The sequence below is a fragment of the Sceloporus occidentalis genome, unplaced genomic scaffold, assembly GCF_023333645.1.
Source record: "Sceloporus occidentalis isolate IW3139 unplaced genomic scaffold, rSceOcc1.0.p SCAF_3, whole genome shotgun sequence".
NCBI classification, from domain to species: domain Eukaryota; kingdom Metazoa; phylum Chordata; class Lepidosauria; order Squamata; family Phrynosomatidae; genus Sceloporus; species Sceloporus occidentalis.
Window position 1 is genome coordinate 93,345,414 of NW_028316983.1, and position 18,018 is coordinate 93,363,431.

At 40.3% G+C, this 18,018-nt stretch overlaps 1 protein-coding gene and 3 non-coding genes across 4 annotated transcripts; all 4 read left to right on the forward strand.

The window, feature by feature from the left end:
- The first annotated feature begins 653 nt into the window (after positions 1-653).
- LOC149316429 (geranylgeranyl transferase type-2 subunit beta) lies at positions 654-16,505 on the forward strand. Its single transcript, XM_089515466.1, has 9 exons — positions 654-705; positions 3,294-3,401; positions 4,881-5,078; positions 10,481-10,586; positions 11,247-11,299; positions 12,043-12,153; positions 13,004-13,129; positions 14,742-14,891; positions 15,537-16,505. Exons 1-9 carry the CDS (start codon positions 703-705, stop codon positions 15,675-15,677), a joined length of 996 nt encoding a protein of 331 aa, XP_089371592.1. The 5' UTR covers positions 654-702; the 3' UTR covers positions 15,678-16,505.
- Positions 3,526-3,609, forward strand: LOC149316430 (small nucleolar RNA SNORD45). The gene has a single exon (XR_016280772.1). It is a non-coding gene; the product is annotated as a small nucleolar RNA SNORD45 (small nucleolar RNA).
- On the forward strand, positions 5,823-5,907 carry LOC149316431 (small nucleolar RNA SNORD45). Its single transcript, XR_016280773.1, has one exon. It is a non-coding gene; the product is annotated as a small nucleolar RNA SNORD45 (small nucleolar RNA).
- LOC149316432 (small nucleolar RNA SNORD45) lies at positions 10,787-10,869 on the forward strand. The gene has a single exon (XR_016280774.1). It is a non-coding gene; the product is annotated as a small nucleolar RNA SNORD45 (small nucleolar RNA).
- Positions 16,506-18,018: the final 1,513 nt, after the last annotated feature.

The following is an 18,018-nucleotide window of genomic DNA, read 5'->3' on the forward strand; positions in this document are numbered from 1 at the left end:
GAGGCGCATGGTGGAACGATACTACAAAGTCCTTAATCCAAGAATCATGCACACCTTGATTTACAGTGATTATGCGCACAGACTCTTGCTCCATTTGGGGTTTTAGTGCGATATATGAGAGCCAGCGTGGTTTGAGCATTAGAGGACAACTCTGGAGACCTGGGTTCAAATCCCTGTTCTACCATGAAAACCCACTGGGTGGCAAGTCACACTCTCTCAGCCTCAGAGGAAGGCTGCATCCACACTGGAGAAATAACCTGGTTTGGCACCGCTTTAACTCTTTTCTGGCTCAAGGTGATGGAATTCTGGGGCCCACAACAAACTCCAGCTCCCAGAATTCCATAGCTTTACAGCTAGGACAGTTAAAGCGGTGTTAAACCAGGTTATTTCGCTAGTCTGGATGCAGCCTTTGAGGCTGAGAGACTGTGACTCGATCAAGCTCACCCAGTGGGCTTTCATAGCTGAGCAGGAATTTGTACCCCAGAGTCATAGTCTAACGCTCAAGCCACTGTGCCACGCTGGCCCTCCTTAGGGTCCGCCATAACTGGGAATTAATTACAGGCACCGCCAGGACAGCTATGGCACTAGCGGGGGTCCTCAAGTGCCTGAGGCGGGAAACACCTCCCCTGCCCCCCGCCACGTGACGCGAGGGAGGCGCGCAGGCGCAGTGGGCACTGGGCTGGGTGCAGCGGATGTGCCAACATGGTAAGTGGCAACTTGCTGAAAGGCGAGTTCCCTTTTTTACCCTCCCCCCTTCCTTCCTTTCTCCTTCGCGCGCTGCTCGCCCCGCCCCCTTTCTCCCCCCCTCACTGCGCCCCCCCTCCAAGTTGTTGGGTTTTCTGTGGAGGGCTCCAGGCCGAAGGGGGGGGAATTTGGAACCCTGGCGGAGGGGGCGGGGCAATGAGGAAAACGCAGTGATTGGCCAACCGAGCTGCCGCTCATGAACGAGTAACGGCAGGCTCCACGCGGGTCACGTGAGCGTCCGGGAGAAGAGCGCCAGGCTGGAGGAGGAGGAGGAGATGGAGCGTTGCGAGGCTGAGGGTTCTCAAGGGACGCCGCGCGCTCCAATGGGGAGGACGGTGGCGGGCAAACTCGGCCCCTCGCGGGCGTTGCTCCAGCGGCCTGGGATTGGCCTGGGTCACCACCTCCGAGACTTCGCTTGGAAGCGACTGTGAAATGTAGGTTGTTTTTTTCCAAAGGACGGCGTACGAGGAACGAAGGCTGCATCCACACTGGAGAAATCACCCGGTTTGGCACCTCTTTCAATGTGTCTTGGCTCAAGGCTATGGAATTCTGGGCCCCCAACAAACTCCAACTCCCAGAATTCCATAGCCTTGAGCCAAGACACATTGAAAGAGCTGCCAAACCGGGTGATTTCTCCAGTGTTATGGCCCCAAACACACTGCAGGAATAATCCAGTTCGAGACCGCTTCAACTGCCCTGGCTCAATGCTAAGGGATTTGGGGAACTGTCGTTTAGTGAGACATTAGGCCTTCTCTGTCAGAGAGCTTTCTCTGGTGCCACAATAAACTACAATTCCCAGGATTCCCTAGCAATGAGCCAGGGCAGCCAAAGCGGCCTCAAACTGGACTATTTCTGCAGTGTGTTCTGGACCTCGAGGGAAAGCACACTCCTTTGCAGCTTTGCTCTTTGCGGATTGGATTGAGATGTTCTCTCTAGAGACCTTTAGGTCCTTCAGTGCATCTCTGTGGTCAACCTCAACTAAAAGTTGCACTGGAAGAGAGAATCAGAAACAACTTGAAAGCACACAACAACAACAACAACAGACGTTAAGGCCCTTCTAAAAAGAGAATAGGTCCACCCTTTTTCCCCCTTCCTAAAATTCCTAGATCTGAGCTGTTCTTATCAGCTGTAATGGGACTATCTTTTCCCCACCTTAAGTTAGGAACATAGGAACTTCTTTTCCCTCCCCACAAACTCCACAACAGCAAAGGAGGAGCCAAGTATTTTACTGTTAGAGCCTGAACCCAGTTATTAATTCTAGCTGTAGTGGGTCCGTTGTATCAATGGGAATTTAGGAAATCGAGATCTATGGAAATTTCACTGATTTATCCTAATCACATTGTTTTGTTCCAATTGTATTTTGGCCTGAGTTCCTAATGTTTTGTCTCCTAAGTAAATATGGTGCAGGTTGAACTTCAATGTACAGTCAGTGGATAGTACTAAAGCAAGAACTGTGTACATTAGGATTCTCTTTAGAAAGTCTTTTCTGGATTAGGTTGACGTACTTTTTTGAACTAGTCTGTTAGGTTATCTGCCAGCTCCCAGCAAAGTGAGTATTAACTGCTGCCGCCATCTTCTTCCTGTAACCACCCGACCCAGTAACTATGGAGCCATGTGCTCTTTCCTTTGGTTCTTATACAACTGAAATACTATTAAGGTGGCTGGAAAGCTGTGCTCAATTTTGAGTTTAAAGTACCCCCCCCAAAAAAAAAAAAGTTTGGTAACTGAGCACATTTTTGGAGACCACAAATTGAGTTAAATTCTAGGTTTAGTTTAGTCTGTTTAATAACTAACTTTTCACATTAGTGTTTGCATTAAGAATTGCTTCAGCAAAGTTTGTGTGGAAGAAAAGTGCTAAATTTTATTATTTATTTTTTATTTATTTAGGTATTTATACCCCGTCCTTCAGCCCTAAAGGCTCTCAGAGCAGCTTACAATTATTATTTTTAATTAGACGGTTCCCTGCCCTCAGGCTTACAATCTAAAAGACATGACACAAAAGGAGAAGGGAATGATGGAGGGAAAGGGGATGAGGTCCAGTGGTTCTTCTCTCCTTCTAGGGCCTGGACCAAGGCAGATGGACTGGAGGGAGGGCTCTTCCTTCTCCCAGGCTAGTGGACCTGCCTGGCGAACTCCCTCTCAGGCAGTTTGGGTTACACAGTTTCATTAGTACAGTAAGTAGCATTAGAATGAGTAAAGCAACATTGGAAATCTACATCATTTTGAGCGGGGAAAATGCCTACATTGTGGTTTGAAACTTCTTTGGTAAATTGAGAATGAGCAACACGTGGTCCCTGTCTTTAATGGCCTCTTTGATGGCAGGCAGCCAATTGCAGAAGTGCTGCAAGTGATGTTCAGGCTCAGTTCCACCAGGTGGGGAAGGAGAGGCAACAGTATTGAGAATAGGGCTAAGATCTTAAGTGTGTGTGTGCACGCACGCACGCACGCACACAAGTATTTTTCCTTCTGCATTTGTATTACATTTGTTGTAACATAGAATTCAGATGAAGACCACCTTTGAAAATAATTTACTCTACAATATTTTTTAGGGAACGCCACAAAAAGATGTCACAATAAAAAACGACGCACCAACTACATTGTTCTTAGAGAAGCATGCAGACTACATAGCTGCTTATGGAACAAAGAAGGATGATTATGTGAGTATCACATTTGATATGCATTCAGTAGCTCTTTTATTTCTCCTAACATAGTTTATACAACGACTTGCATATTGAGTATAGGGGAAATGTATTAGTTCATGAATTGCGGATGTTTTCTCTAGGTCAGTGATGTAACCTGGCATGTATTATCTGACTCCAAAGCTGAAGATTTAGCTCTTTAGCTCTAGAATTACACTGAGACCTAAGAAACATCATTGTAAACTGGATTGTAAACCAGCTAGCATGTGATTGTATTCTGATCTTCACTTCCGGTTTCCTTTATAAAATAATTTGGTGTAAAGATAAAGGGCTAATGTTAAATAATAATAAATAAATGTTAACCTTGATCAGTACCATTTAAGGACTAAATCATGTCATACAGCTGCTTAGGATAGTGGTACAGTCAACAATAACTGGTGGTGTTACGGAAGTTACCTTGTATACAGCTGTGCATAATGTTATTTGCACAGGGTTCCAGCATGTATAGGGTTTATCTTTCACAGTTGCTTGCTAGTACTCCATAACTCATTTCATCAGAGTATTATTATTATTAACCTTTATTTATAAAGCGCTGTAAATTTACACAGCGCTGTACATACAATCTTTTTAATTGGATGGTTCCCTGCCCTCAGGCTTACAATCTAGAAAGTATGTATGTAATATGTATGTAATAAAAATTTTAAAGCAAGCTCTAACATATGAACACTACAGGCTCCAGGCCATAATTTGTTTTTAATAGGAGTTTTCTTGATTTTGGAAACTTAGGGCCCAAACAGACAAGCCAAAATAAAGCTGCTTTGGGTCACTTTGGAGGTATGCTGTTTAAATGATACATGCATCTTAAGAGGCCAGAAGGCGCGCCAAAGGCACACTCCAGTCCTAAGGAATGGAGCGCAGCTTTGGCGGAGCTTCTGGCCTCTTAAGATGCATGTATCATTTAAACAGCATACCTCCAAAGTGACCTGAAGCAGCTTTATTTTGGCCTGTCTGTTCAGGCCCTTAGTTATACAGTCAGTGTGCATTTAGACCATTGTTCTGAAGACATGACATGCAGGCAATTGGAGAAAGAGCTGAATGCTGAGATCAAAAATTATTTAGATTGAAGTAATGCTTGGAATAGGTAATTTTAATCTTAATCTAACGTAAAATTGCTGTGATGATATAAGCAGATGAAAAAACAAAAGCATGATAGTTGATTATGTAGAACTAATACCTACTACATGGGTAAATACTGACATAGTAGACAAAATGATTATTTTATCTTTGGAACAAAGCAGTTTGAGCCCTTTGAGGTATCTGGAGAAGTTAGTTAAATATGTGGGAGGTAGTCATTTGTTTGTCATTTGTACTGTTCTACAAAAGCTGGAGATCTTTCTGGGAAAATGTAGCTGCTACTAGCAACATTCTACTTTGTAAAGAATTGCCTGCTTTTTTTCTATCATTTTAGGAACTAAAATATTATACTTTTTCCCCCAGGAATACTGTATGTCAGAATATTTAAGAATGAGTGGTGTTTATTGGGGATTGACAGTAATGGATCTTATGGGACAGTTGCATCGTATGAGCAAAGAAGAAATTCTGGAGTTTATCAAATCATGTCAACATGAATGTGGAGGAATAAGTGCAAGCATAGGTCATGATCCTCACCTGTTATATACCCTTAGTGCTGTCCAGGTAAACACACATTTTAGTGAATTGATTTATTATAGCTAATCTTCTGATCTTCCTCTACTAAAACTTGATACATCGTAGGGCTGTTGAGTATCAGTTAAATATTGCTTTTTCAGATATGAGTTTTCTCTTATTCAGTTGAGCCTTATCAACAGTTAGCTACAAAATATAGTGTGGTTGCGCCAAGCGCGGACTTGCCATGTGTGGTTTGAGCTTCTGCGGACAGCAAGCCCTGGCTTTCTCAATGGACGTGTGTGTGCCTGTGGCTGCAGGAGCTTGTGCCCACTAAGAAGAATGGGACTTAAGGTCCCATGTTTTTTACTGTCTGCAGGGGATCTGGAACAGATCCCCGCAGATTGCAAGGGCACACTGTAATGCCCTTTTTAGGCTCAACTACAGGTCAACAATAATATACAGGCTGAGTCTTACAGGATTCTTCTCTAGTATATCTGATGAAAAATGTCATGCTGCAATCATCTAGCCTGATAATATTTTTTGAAAAGCCCAATGTCTGCATGCAGTTGAAGATTTGGAGATGATCTTTACAAAGCTATTGTCTGCTTCTGGCTTTTTGATGTTTTGTCTTTAAAGATCAGCACAGAACCATTTTATAATGACAGAGCAATAGTATCTCAGGTCTTTTCTGCACATCCTAACACTAGGTCTGAATTTTCCTCAAAGCTTAGTGGGGATTTTGCAAATTGTACATATTTTTGAAGTGGAACACATTGCATCAGTACTTCCTTGGGTCAATGATGAATTCTGCAGTTTTTATCTGAAACTACAATTGATGTAGTTTTAATCCATAGCTCTAGAATTACTCTGAGACCTGAGAAGGTTATTGTGAATATATTGTTTTTACAATTTTCAGTATCCTATAGAACAGTGGTTCCCAACCTGTGGGTCGGGACCCCTTTGAGGGTTGAATGACCCTTTCATGGGGGTTGCCTAAGACCATTGGAAAACATCTATTTAATTACAGATATGAAGTAGCAATGAAAATAATTTCATGAGTTTGGGTCACCACAACATGAGGAACTGTATTAAAGGGTCGCGGCATTAGGAAGGTTGGGAACCACTGCTATAGAACAAGAATGGGGAACGTGTGCTCTCCACCACATCCCACAGTGGATGGGTGTTAAGTTTTATTTTGTTTTAGAGTATTTGGAATCTAGGAGATGCCCTTTTTCTCATGGTAAGTGACCTAGAAGTGTACTCTCCTGGACTTAAAATGGGTCTGAATGTGACTAAATTGCCCTTACGTACCCTGGAGGGTTGGGAGAGAGGGTTGTTGAAGATGGGGGCATTGCAATCAGGATGCTGCTGACTTTGTTCCCTTGAGAGGCCAGTGTGGTCTCCAACAATTGCCCAACCCCCACTACTGGAGAACAGTCCAAGCTTGCATATGTGTAGATTTTTTGTTGGTTTAACAGCTCTCCCAAATTCTTTGACTTAAAAGAGGGAATAATACTTCAATATGAAGAGTGGTGGGGAAAAGCCTGGGATGAAAAAGCTTTCATGCATGTCGTATGATAATTTTGTCATCTGAGATTTTGGTAGAGTTAGATGAGTTTGGCATTTTCTGCCATGGAATGAGGAGGAAGTGTGCCCCCAGTGCTGTTTTGGAGCCTCCAGAACTAAAGGTTTTTGAAGAAAAATGCCACAGATGTCCCCAGATGATGATGGAATTTTGCCACGTCTCCTCCCTAGCCAGATAGGTCAGTTCCTGCTTTGAAAAGGCCTCTCCTTGTTCTTAAATTAGGCCAGACAGAAATGTGGCAGAATTGCCACATATTTGATCTTTTAACTTGGAAAAAAAAATAAATCAATTTTTCAAGGTCCTCTGACAGGGCTCCCTAACTAACACCTGACAGTCAAACCTCCACATTTGCGGCTTTGACTTTTGCGGCTTTGATTATTAACAGATTTGCTTAATATGTTCTCTTTATGAATCTCTAGGTCCTCCAGTGTGACTCTATGGTCAGCTTCTGTCAAAAGCCATGCTGGAGGACCCAGAGATTCCTAGAGATAACATTTCTCTAGGCATTTGTAGGTCCTCCAGAGTAATTTCATGGTCAACTTCTGGCAGATCTTGACCTTAGAATTGTTAGGGTATTGTTACATTTCAACAGCAGATCATTTCCAGCAAAACATGAGAAACAGAAGACTAGCCAACCATTCCTCACACATGTGTATCAGCCTAGCAAAAGATGAGACAAGAATCTTCATCTAAAGCAGTGGTTCTCAACCTTTGGGCCTCCAGGTGTTTTGAACTTCAGTTCCCAGAAGTCCCAGTCAGTATGCGCATCAGCAGAGTCTCGTCCAGCAGAACTGTTCAGGGTGCTTAAAGAGTTAACCCAGCGGTCTCCTACCCTGAACCCTCTTTTAGAACCAACCAAAGCCTGCTGTGACAAATTCACCTACTTTTTTGCTGATAAAATCTCTCAGATGAGGGTCGATCTTGATGCCGGTATTACAACGGAAACTGTAAGAGAGGTATCCAGTGACTCCGTGGATTATGTTAGACTGGATCATTTTGAGCTTGTAAATAATGATGAAGTGGACAAGTTTCTTGGATGTGTAAGGAAGACAACATGCTCCCTTGATCCTTGCCCATCTTGGTTGACCGCTCAGGGATGGGATGCAGTAACAGCATTGCTTCAATCAACTGTATAATCAAGGCATCCCTCAGGGAAGGGAAATTTCCATCTAAGCTCAAACAAGCGGTGGTTAAACCACTCTTGAAAAAACCCTCCCTAGATCCCCTGATAAGAAACAATTATAGGCCGGTCTCCTTATTCCCATTCTTGAGCAAGGTGATCGAGAGGGCAGTTGCCTTCCAACTCCATGCTGTCTTGGATGAAGCCGATTATCTAGACCCATTTCAAACCAGCTTCAGGGCAGGATATGGAGTTGAGACTGCCATGGTCGCCTTGGTCAATGATCTCTGTCTGGGCATCGACAGGGGAAGTGTGACCCTGTTGGTGCCCTTGGACATCTCAGCGACATTCGATACCATAGACCATGGTATCCTTCTGGAACGCCTGAAGGAGTTAGGTATTGGAGGCACTGCATTCCAGTGGCTCCATTCCTACCTCTCAGGCAGATTCCAGATGGTGATGCTCGGAGACAGCTGCTCTCGTAAAAGAGAGCTGACATGTGGCATCCCTCCGGGCGCCATTCTGTCTCCCATACTGTTTAACATTTACACGAAGCCACTGGGAGACATCATCCTGAGACATGGGGCACGGTGTTATCAGTACGCTGATGACACCCAAATTTACTTCTGTATGCCCCGACTGCTGCAGTGACCAAGGATGGCATCTCTCCTCTAAATGCCTGTCTTGAGTCGGTAATGGGCTGGATGAGGGGAAACAAATTCAAGCTGAATCCAGAGAAAACGAAGATGCTTGCGTTAGGTACCCCTGATCCAAGGATGGAGATTTGCTGACCAGTCCTGGACGGGGTCACACTTTCCCTAAAGAATGAAGTTTGCAGTTCAGGAGTGCTCCTGGACAGCTGTCATCTCAGGTGGAGGCGATGGCCAGGAGTGCTTGGTACCAACTTCAGTTGATAGGCCAACTGCGCCCCTACCTGGCCCAGAGGGACCTTGAAGCAGTGGTACATGTACTGGTATCCTCTCGTTTAGATTTCTGTAATGTGCTCTACATGGGGCTATTGCTCCAAAACACTGCAGCCAGACTGATCATGGGAACATCAGGATCAGACCATATTACTCCAATATTAAAATCTCTTCATTGGCTTTCGATGAGCTTCTGGGCGCAATACAAAGTCTTGGTCATTACCTTGAAAGCCCTACATGGCTTGGGCCCAAGTTACTTAAGGTAACGCCTCGCCCTACACATTCCACACCACGTTTTCAGAACATCAGGGAAGACATTATTGGAATATACAAAAACGAGACTAATTACCTCTTCCCATAAAGCATTTATAGCCACAGCCCCTAAACTATGGAACAGTTTGCCGGAAGAGTTCTGTCTTATTACTACCTTAGAAGCCTTGAAGAAGGCACTTAAGACGGATCTCTTCCAGCAGGCCTATCCATCTGACCTTCTATAGCTGATCTCAAAGAACACTCCCGCTTCTGAATTTGATAGCATGGAAAACAGATGACGATTTGGTCATTAGTGATTGGTAGTAGTTTATTTGTTTGTTGTATTGATTGTATTTTTAGATAATACAGCGCACCCGTGCTATAGGCAGGCGCCCCGTGGCTTCCAGCTTACGCGAAAGCTGTGCAATGGGAGAGTGAATGGCCCACGCGCCCATGCTCTCCCGCAATGCAAGCATGAGCCCCATTCGATCGAGTGTGACGCGAGCTTATGCGTTTTTTGGCTTGTGCGGGGAGGGGGTCCGGAATGGATCCCCCCGCACAAGCCTAGTGACAACTGTACTGTATCTTGTATTTTATTGTTGATTTTATTATCTGTTGTAATCCCGCCTCGATCTGCAGGGAGAGGCAGGAAATACAAATAATTTATTATTATTATTATTATTATTATTATTCAGGAATTCTGGGAGTTGAAGTCTCAAAAATACATAGGCACAGCTTTATGGTAAAGATAAAGAAGAAGTTCTACATGCTACTTGAAAAAAGGCATTTAGAAGTTTGTCAACATCTTAAAAGAAACATGCTGACCACATGGAGACAAAATGGAGACTAAGAAAAGTGCTTGAAGGAAGTGAGAGGGTGTGTTCAAAAAACAGGAGGTTACCACAAACTTGCACTTAAAATATGTCAGCATATGTCAGCATGGGAGAGTTGCAATACCCAACAAGAATTGCCCTGGAAGGCCTAGAGATTGCTAGATAGGTGTTCTCTCAGATAAGAAAGAATGTATTTTTTAAAATCTGTGTTTTTTCCCATTTCACGGGTGTCCTGTACCCTTAACCTCAGTAAATGTGGCGAGTCCACTGTACTGGATTTTAAAAGTTTTAAAAGCTATGGTGCACTAAAAAGTAGACTCATTGAAATCTTGGGACTTAATTAGTCAGCCTTACCATTGTCCAAATAAAACACATAAGTAATTGATAGTATTTTCTCCGTGAAGTAATTTTGTCACATCAAATCTATTTGAGCTTGGTACTGTTGGTCACATTAAAGTATTAAATTAGTCATGAGATGTATTCAATGTTTAATATTTAATATTCTTACAGCATGACCAATGTTACATCCTCAAATTAATTCATTACAAAAATTGCAGTCATTCATGTGTTAATGAAAACACTAATGAAGCCACGTTGATTTCACCAGCTCTGTTTTAGATAGGACATCCAGTCCAGTATATTTTGTTGATATTCCAAACTGTTTGGGGATTATCTAGGCAATTTCTGTGAAAGCTTTTGATTGTAGAAAAGTTAATTTGACTGTTTTTATTTTGCAGATTCTGACTTTGTATGACAGTCTCCAGGTTGTTGATACAAATAAGATTGTACATTATGTAAAGAACCTGCAAAAGGAGGATGGGTCATTTGCTGGAGATAGATGGGGTAACATTTAAAAAAATATATATTTATGATTCCCTTTATTTGTTATGATGCAAAGAAATATATATATATATATATTTTCCACCTGCTTGTTTATGAACTTTTCTTGTGTAATTTACATGCTGCTGCATGTGCAAGTTCAGAAAGTAAGAGGGATTCTAATTGTAGTCCTATATAGTTTTGTATCAGTTGCTGTCTTCCCAGATCTATGATGAGTTGATAGTATTTATCTGACTAAGGCTGATGTTATATTACAATATTAGCTCTAGAATTACTCTGAGATCTGTGAATAATTTTTATTCTGTACGTTGGTTGCCTTTGCTGTTTCACTAAGGGTATAGGTGCTATTTTAACAAATTATAATTTAGGTCTGAATGTTTTGTAATTTTGCTACAGTGGGCCTTGGGTATCTGATGAGGTTTGGTCCCATGGATAACAAAACCCACGGATGCTCAAGGCCCATTAAATGCATGGAAGTAAAGTGGTTTCCGTTAAATAAAATTGCAAAATCCAGGTTTCCTTTTTGGAATTTCTATATTCTAAAAAATATTTTTAACTCCTGGATGGTTGAATCTATGTTCTTCACAAGTACATAAGTAGTGTTACGAATTATGAAAAGTCACATTCTCCTACCCAAATGTACATGTCTTTTATTTCTTGCAGGAGAAATAGATACAAGGTTTTCTTTTTGTGCAGTAGCAACACTAGCTCTTCTGGTAAGTTTTGTTCCCTGATTGGAAACAGCTGCTTAAATTGTTGTGGATAAGGAAGGATTTCAGATTAGCCAACCTTAATTTACTTGAGATAGAAAGCTTGCCACAATATCATTAGCAAGAAATGTTTCCAGAGTTGTGAGACAAATCTTGCAGTATCTGATAGTTGTGCTTTATAGACCTACATCAGTATGTTTATACAGGACATGAAATCCAAAGAACAGTAACAAGTATTTATAGAAAAACAAAATAAATTGTTGCAGTAAATGAGACTGTATCATATTTTGAGTACTCCCACCCCCAAAACCATAGTGTACATAGATCCAAGCCCTTAGTGTGTGATACCCAATGTTCCCAGACTTTCCATCTAAAATGAAAATCATAGAACACCATGTTTCAGTTTTTATATTCCAGGGCTTTTGTTTGTCAGATGAGGAGACATTGGCTTCTCATCAAAAGGTGATTGTGATGAAATACAGATCACTGATTCATAAAAATGCATATTCTTTGAGATACCTGCTTATTTTTCAGTGTATGGTGGAACCCACACTGTGTTTCAAATTAATTCCTTATTGAGGAAGGAGTCGTAAAACAAGCAGAGGCTATCTGTCATGCATTGCAGAAGAATTATTGTTTCAATTTCATCTATTTTTAATAAGAAAAGGTTTAAGGCATGTATTTACTAATATGTTTAGGGTTGATTCTTCATTGTATTAATATAAAGTTAATTGCAATTTGCTATTCAGGGGAAACTGGATGCAATTGATATGGACAAAGCGGTAGAATTTGTGTTGTCCTGTATGAACTTTGATGGGGGATTTGGTTGTAGACCAGGATCTGAATCTCATGCAGGACAGGTAAGTAGTACACCTTATTAAATAAAGTCTCACCTCCAAAAATAATAGTTGTGACTGAAAATCCCGGGTTCTACATAATATTGGACTGAATTACTCTCCTGGTAATTGTGCACCAGCACAACATAACTTTCTTTCCCATGCCACTAAAAACTCACTCAGGGGTGTTTCCCATTCTTCCCAAGTGAATTTGGGAGCCTGTATGAATAAGGGGCTGCAGTTGAGGGGGTGTCACTCCTGGTCGTGCAGTTCCACAAGCAGAACTCATTGGATCCTGCTTTAATGAGCAAGCAATTATTTCCCCAAGTTTGCTTAGAAACAAGAGAGGGCTTACCATTGTGCACTGTGAAATGTAAGAATTGTTTTATTTTCTTGCCGCTAAATATTATTTGCAGTTTGGACAAGGAAACTAAGGACTGGAATCTGAAACCTGGCTGTGAAAATACAGCTGCTGATTAAGTTCAGCTATACATTCTTATTATCATTACAGTTAAGTTCAAAGCTAAATATGATTAAATGGAAAGATTATGTTAGAAGGACAGGCATTTTGAGCCTGATAGCTTTAGACATAGAAGTGGCTGGAACAGGATCATCTTGTTGGGTAGTGAAAAACTACAAAGGGCATATGAGGAACTCATTTTAACATGGGCAAAACAGGCGCTCGTACACCACCACACAAATGCTCCCACACAAACTTAAGTTTAAATTACAATTTTTTCTAATGTTACCAATGAAGATACATGTTTATTAAAGCTTTCAATAAATCCTTGTGATTCTTCACTGTAATCTTCCTTTATTTTACCTGAATAGTTACATTTTTAAATAGACATGAACTTTATATCTGTAATTTTAGATCTATTGTTGCACAGGATTTCTGGCCATAACTGGACAGCTGCACCAAATAAATGCTGACCTACTAGGTTGGTGGCTTTGTGAACGTCAGTTACCATCTGGTGGCCTAAATGGAAGACCAGAGAAGGTATTACGTTACTACTTGTATTTTAAAGTATAGGGGCTGTGGAGTCGGTGCACAGGGAGAAATAAGTGTTCCAAAAGCAGACTTCATAAACAGAGAGTGTAATACAGTTGCCACTCCTTTTTCATGGGGGGATCTGTTCTGAACTCCTTCACAAAAATGTAGTTTCGCCTGTATTCAAGCCCCATTCATTCTCCTTCCATTCGTCCCTTGTGCATAAATGAGGGATGTGTGTCCGAAGACCGCGAGAACAGACAGAGGGCTGTAAATATATTCAGATTGAATCCAGACATCTTTTCCATGAACGCGAAGGTTCCTTCCTCCAGCAAAACCACCTCATGGAGGGGAGTGATTGTCTCTAATTTGTCCTTCCTTTCTTAGACTGTGCCTGCAAACCAAACACCCCTCCTCCAAAAAAAGAAGTATTTCCAAAGGTTTCAAGGGTGTGAGGGATGGAAGAATTGTTTTAAAAATTGATCTTGGTCTTCTGTAATTGTGTCCCACGGATGGAACTCTGCTCTTGAGATATCTGGATTACACTCTTCAACCAATTCAACTCATAAACTACAAAAACACCATTGTCATTATATGTTTCAGTATTTAGCCATAATTGCTTAGCTACAAACAAAAGAAGAATTCACATGTGTATTCAAAACTGCATTTAGCAATAGAAGTTTTTCAGAGGCATTTATAATCCTGTCAAAATCTTTAGACCAATAGACTCAAGTTGTATATATGTATTTATTATAGAAATCAGTATTGAAAGTAATTCATAAGTGCTGATTTACTAAGTACAATCTTATGAAGAAAACACTCAAGCATATTACAGCAGTGCTTCTGAGTAAACAGTAGGAAACTGTTTTACCACATTTGAAGGTCAGAGAATTAAGATTCTGTGTTTGATACTTATGCCTATAAAGTATCTGGAAAATGAGATCATACTAAAAATAGTATTTTTCACTTTAAAGCTATGGTAGGACATCACTTTTAATTTGGCTTGAATTTGTTTGTTTAGTCCACTGAGATAGTAGCCCCATTTAACTGTGGGCATCATCAGCCAAATCTGTTAACATCTTTGCATGATGTCTCACAAATTTTTGGTAATATAAAAGATTACGAACAGGGGAAGGCAATTTATAAAAAGAGAGTTAAGTAAGGAAACTTAGGCCTGTTACAGACTGCCAAAATAAAGCTGCTTCGGGTCTCTTTGGAGGTATGCTATTTAAATGATGCATGGGTCCTAAGAGTCCGGAGGTCGCGCCAAAGCCACTCTCCATTCCTAAGCACCGGAGTGCATCTTTGGTGCAGCTTCCGGATTCTTATGATGCACGCATCATTTAAACAGCATATCTCCAAAGAGACCCGAAGCAGCTTTATTTTGGCAGTCTGTAACAGGCCTTAGGGAAATTAAAATGCAATTGAATTCATGTTATTTAAAAGAAAGTGTCAGATTTTTACTTAAAATTTTGCTGAGTGGGAGAATGTTTTAAAAGCCTGTTCAGAATAGATAATTTAGTTCATATGTATTTTTGTGCAGTGCTTGTTTCTGATTTAACAACATCTTTATTTCTTTTGTTGTTACAATGTCCTGACATATACTTCATCATTTTATTAGTTGCCAGATGTATGCTATTCCTGGTGGGTGTTGTCATCCCTGAAGATAATTGGCAGGTTGCATTGGATTGACAGAGAGAAATTACGCAGCTTTATTTTGGCTTGTCAGGATGAAGAGACTGGAGGATTTGCTGATAGGCCAGGAGATATGGTAGGTTATTCCCTTAAAGGATAGTTGTCTTTCCAAACAGATGGCTTTCACTCCACAATATGACCTGAAGGCAACTTGAATTGATTTCATCACCAGAGCTGACCAGATCTAGGACCAAGTGGTACCTTAATGTCCAACTGGTTCAGAAATCAATATAGTATAAGAACAAATAGATACACATTCAGAAACTGAAACGCATGAGATGTTGAGAAGCTGGTGAAGAGTTTGGAAAACATGCCTTATGAGGAGAGATTTAGGGAGCTGAGTATGTTTAGCCTGGAGAAGAGAAAATTACAAGATAGCTTTCTCTGGATTCTGGCTGTGGCATCTTGTCATAGTAGATGTGTATTTCAGTCTAGCCTACTGAGTGTCTAGATAAATGAAACCAGAAAACTATTTTGATGATTCCTTGACTTGCTGATGTACTGCCTCTTGGTTAATCAGTTTGTATTTTCTGTGACATGCACACCTAGGTGTTAACTGCATTCTGAAATTTGAGAATAGCTAGTAAATTATTTATTGAGACTCATTCTTAAGTTAGACTCCTGAGTCCTCTTTGATAGGTTTCTGTTAATCATTCAAAATACATAATTTCATGTAAACCCACTGCTAATGCTTTTTAATGTATATTTGGATGTATTATAGGTGGATCCATTTCATACCTTGTTTGGAATTGCTGGACTATCATTACTGGGAGAAGAGCAAATTAAGCCTGTAAACCCTGTGTTTTGTATGCCTGAAGAGATCCTTCAACGAGTAAATGTACAGCCAGAACTTGCGAGCTAGGTTTTAATATATACAGCATTGCCATAATCAGCTGCTTTGAATTTTTCCATCAGAAGACATTTCTAAATGTTGTTTACATGATAAATCTCCACTTTATTGTAAGCACTATCATTTTATATGTGGACTGTATCCAAAGTAAATAAATGATGTTACATATGCTTGAGGTTTTCAGTAACAGATGTACATACACATTAAAATGTCTCTATAAATGTTTGCCTCTGGGCTCTGTTCTAGTCACGTTACATCAAAATATACTGTATTAGGCACAGTAGAGGAATACTTGAATTGTGTGACTTTATATTTATGACCCAATCATTTGCTCTTGGTGACAGCATGTACTGGACAGTGAATTGTCTAGAGCACTGTTTGTATTGAGAGAAAATTACTTGCTTTCATCAGTGACACTTTATGCACTTGAGTTCCTGTGCAAGAACTGCTATAGTTTTTTATCCAATTGGAATTACATTTACTTGTACTACATGATAACAAAAAATTATGGTACTAGTGACATCTTTAATGAAGATTAATAATTATAATGTAATTTGGTTTGAACTGATGGCATTCCTGAATTGTATAATTGATTCCTTTATTCTACATTATTTATTATAACTGTGATGAATCCCAGTTTAAGTAGCAGTTAAAATAGTTGTATATAGTTTTAAATAAAAGCTATAGAAGAAAATTGTTTTCTACAGGATGAATTATCTGCTTCTGCTGGAACTCTAGAAGTGCCTCCATTTCACATTTGTCACAATTGTGCATTTGTAACTTGGCTGAGTATGAAATGGGATTCTGCTTGAAACAAATTAAAGCTAATTGTAAAGTAAAGTCTTAAATTGTCCATGGTCCATTGCATTATTTGTGTTCTGTTAGCTGAGAATCTTGAAAAAACAGCTTTGAAAGATTAGAATAAAATGGCTTCAAGTTGCATTTAAGGTTCTTGCATGCTGGATCGAGAAAAGGAATTGTAAGTACTTTCTAACAAAATGCTTCATTCTTTGATTTCACGCAGTGGTTCTGTCTACATACATTAAGCCTGCTTTTGCAACCTTAATGGTTAGAAACAGAAACCAGGGGAGGGGAGGGACAGCTGAGACTATTGTATGCTGTTCTTATGCTGGATTTGATGTCAGAATTAAATATAGAGCCTGGTGTGCATGGTTGCTTAACACTATTCAGTTCATTAGACAGAGGATGAAGCAGAACAATACAGTCCAATGTGATTAAGCATCTGAATGTTGCTGTGGAGATCTGACTACAAACTTCAGATCAGATTTTCATTACAGCCAATTTCCAATTTTGACTTGGTATTCAGTGTGATATCATCATAGCCATGGAGTCTATTTTTTTTTCCTGGCACAATAAGCAAATAAAAATCAGCTGCTTGCTCTCCTAATTTGCTGGTGTATTTACGGTAACCTAAAATGTATTTTAGAATTCCATAATCTTCACTTCATTGAAAAGCAAAAATGTTGATATTAGTAAAGATGACCTATATTGTAGATGATTAATTTGCAAAAAATAACTGGAAACTTCTTTAGAAACATGGCTTAATTGGGAAAAGTAACTTATTGAAGGAAACCATGCCAGTGTGTAATTTAATGCCTAGCCATTGTCTAATGGATGTGTAAAAACATGTATTTGATTACATTTCCTTTTGAGATTCTCCTGCATGTAACATGCATCTTTAACTGAAGAAATCCCTCAATGTTTTGATAAAGCTGCCTTCTGCCTTCCTAATTAGATTTCTTGGAGCTGACTAGTGCTGAGATTCAGGCCACTGGTGTCAAGTGTGGCTAATGTGTATATTTCTTTTTCTGCTTTAAATACTGACAGATCAGGGTCAGACAACCCAATGCCCTCTAGACCCTTGACTGCAATTCTCTCAGTTCCTTCCTGTTAGACATGCTAACTGGGTTTGATTGGAGTTGAACTCTGTAACATCTAGAGGACAGCAACTTGCTTACTGCTGCATAGAATTTTGATGACTGTATCCCACTCCCTATTTTCCAACATCATTTGTTGATCAACATTAACATAAATTGCTTGATCAACATCAAGCATATTGATCAACATTATTGTACCAGATTACTGCATGAGTCCAGTCAGCAAACCTGCACTTGAAACAATAATTTGCTTGCTACTTAGAGAATTGGCAATTCCAGCACTTCAGAGTGGTTGTCCCTGGATCCCATTCAAAGAAAGCAAATGGTTGAAAACTGCCTTTTTCTTTTCTTTTTCTTTTTTTCTTCCAAACATCCACAGATGCTTCACCTGATGTGGGCAGGGGGCTCCTGAAAAAATGGAAGGAGAAATGAGAAGCAACTGTTGAGATGCATAT

Bases quoted from the DNA above. Each gene is read 5' to 3' on its own strand.
- LOC149316429 (XM_089515466.1), top strand. The intron at 3,402-4,880 runs GTGAGTATCACA...TTTTTCCCCCAG, and splicing joins GAACAAAGAAGGATGATTAT to GAATACTGTATGTCAGAATA. The intron at 11,300-12,042 runs GTAAGTTTTGTT...TTTGCTATTCAG, and splicing joins TAGCAACACTAGCTCTTCTG to GGGAAACTGGATGCAATTGA.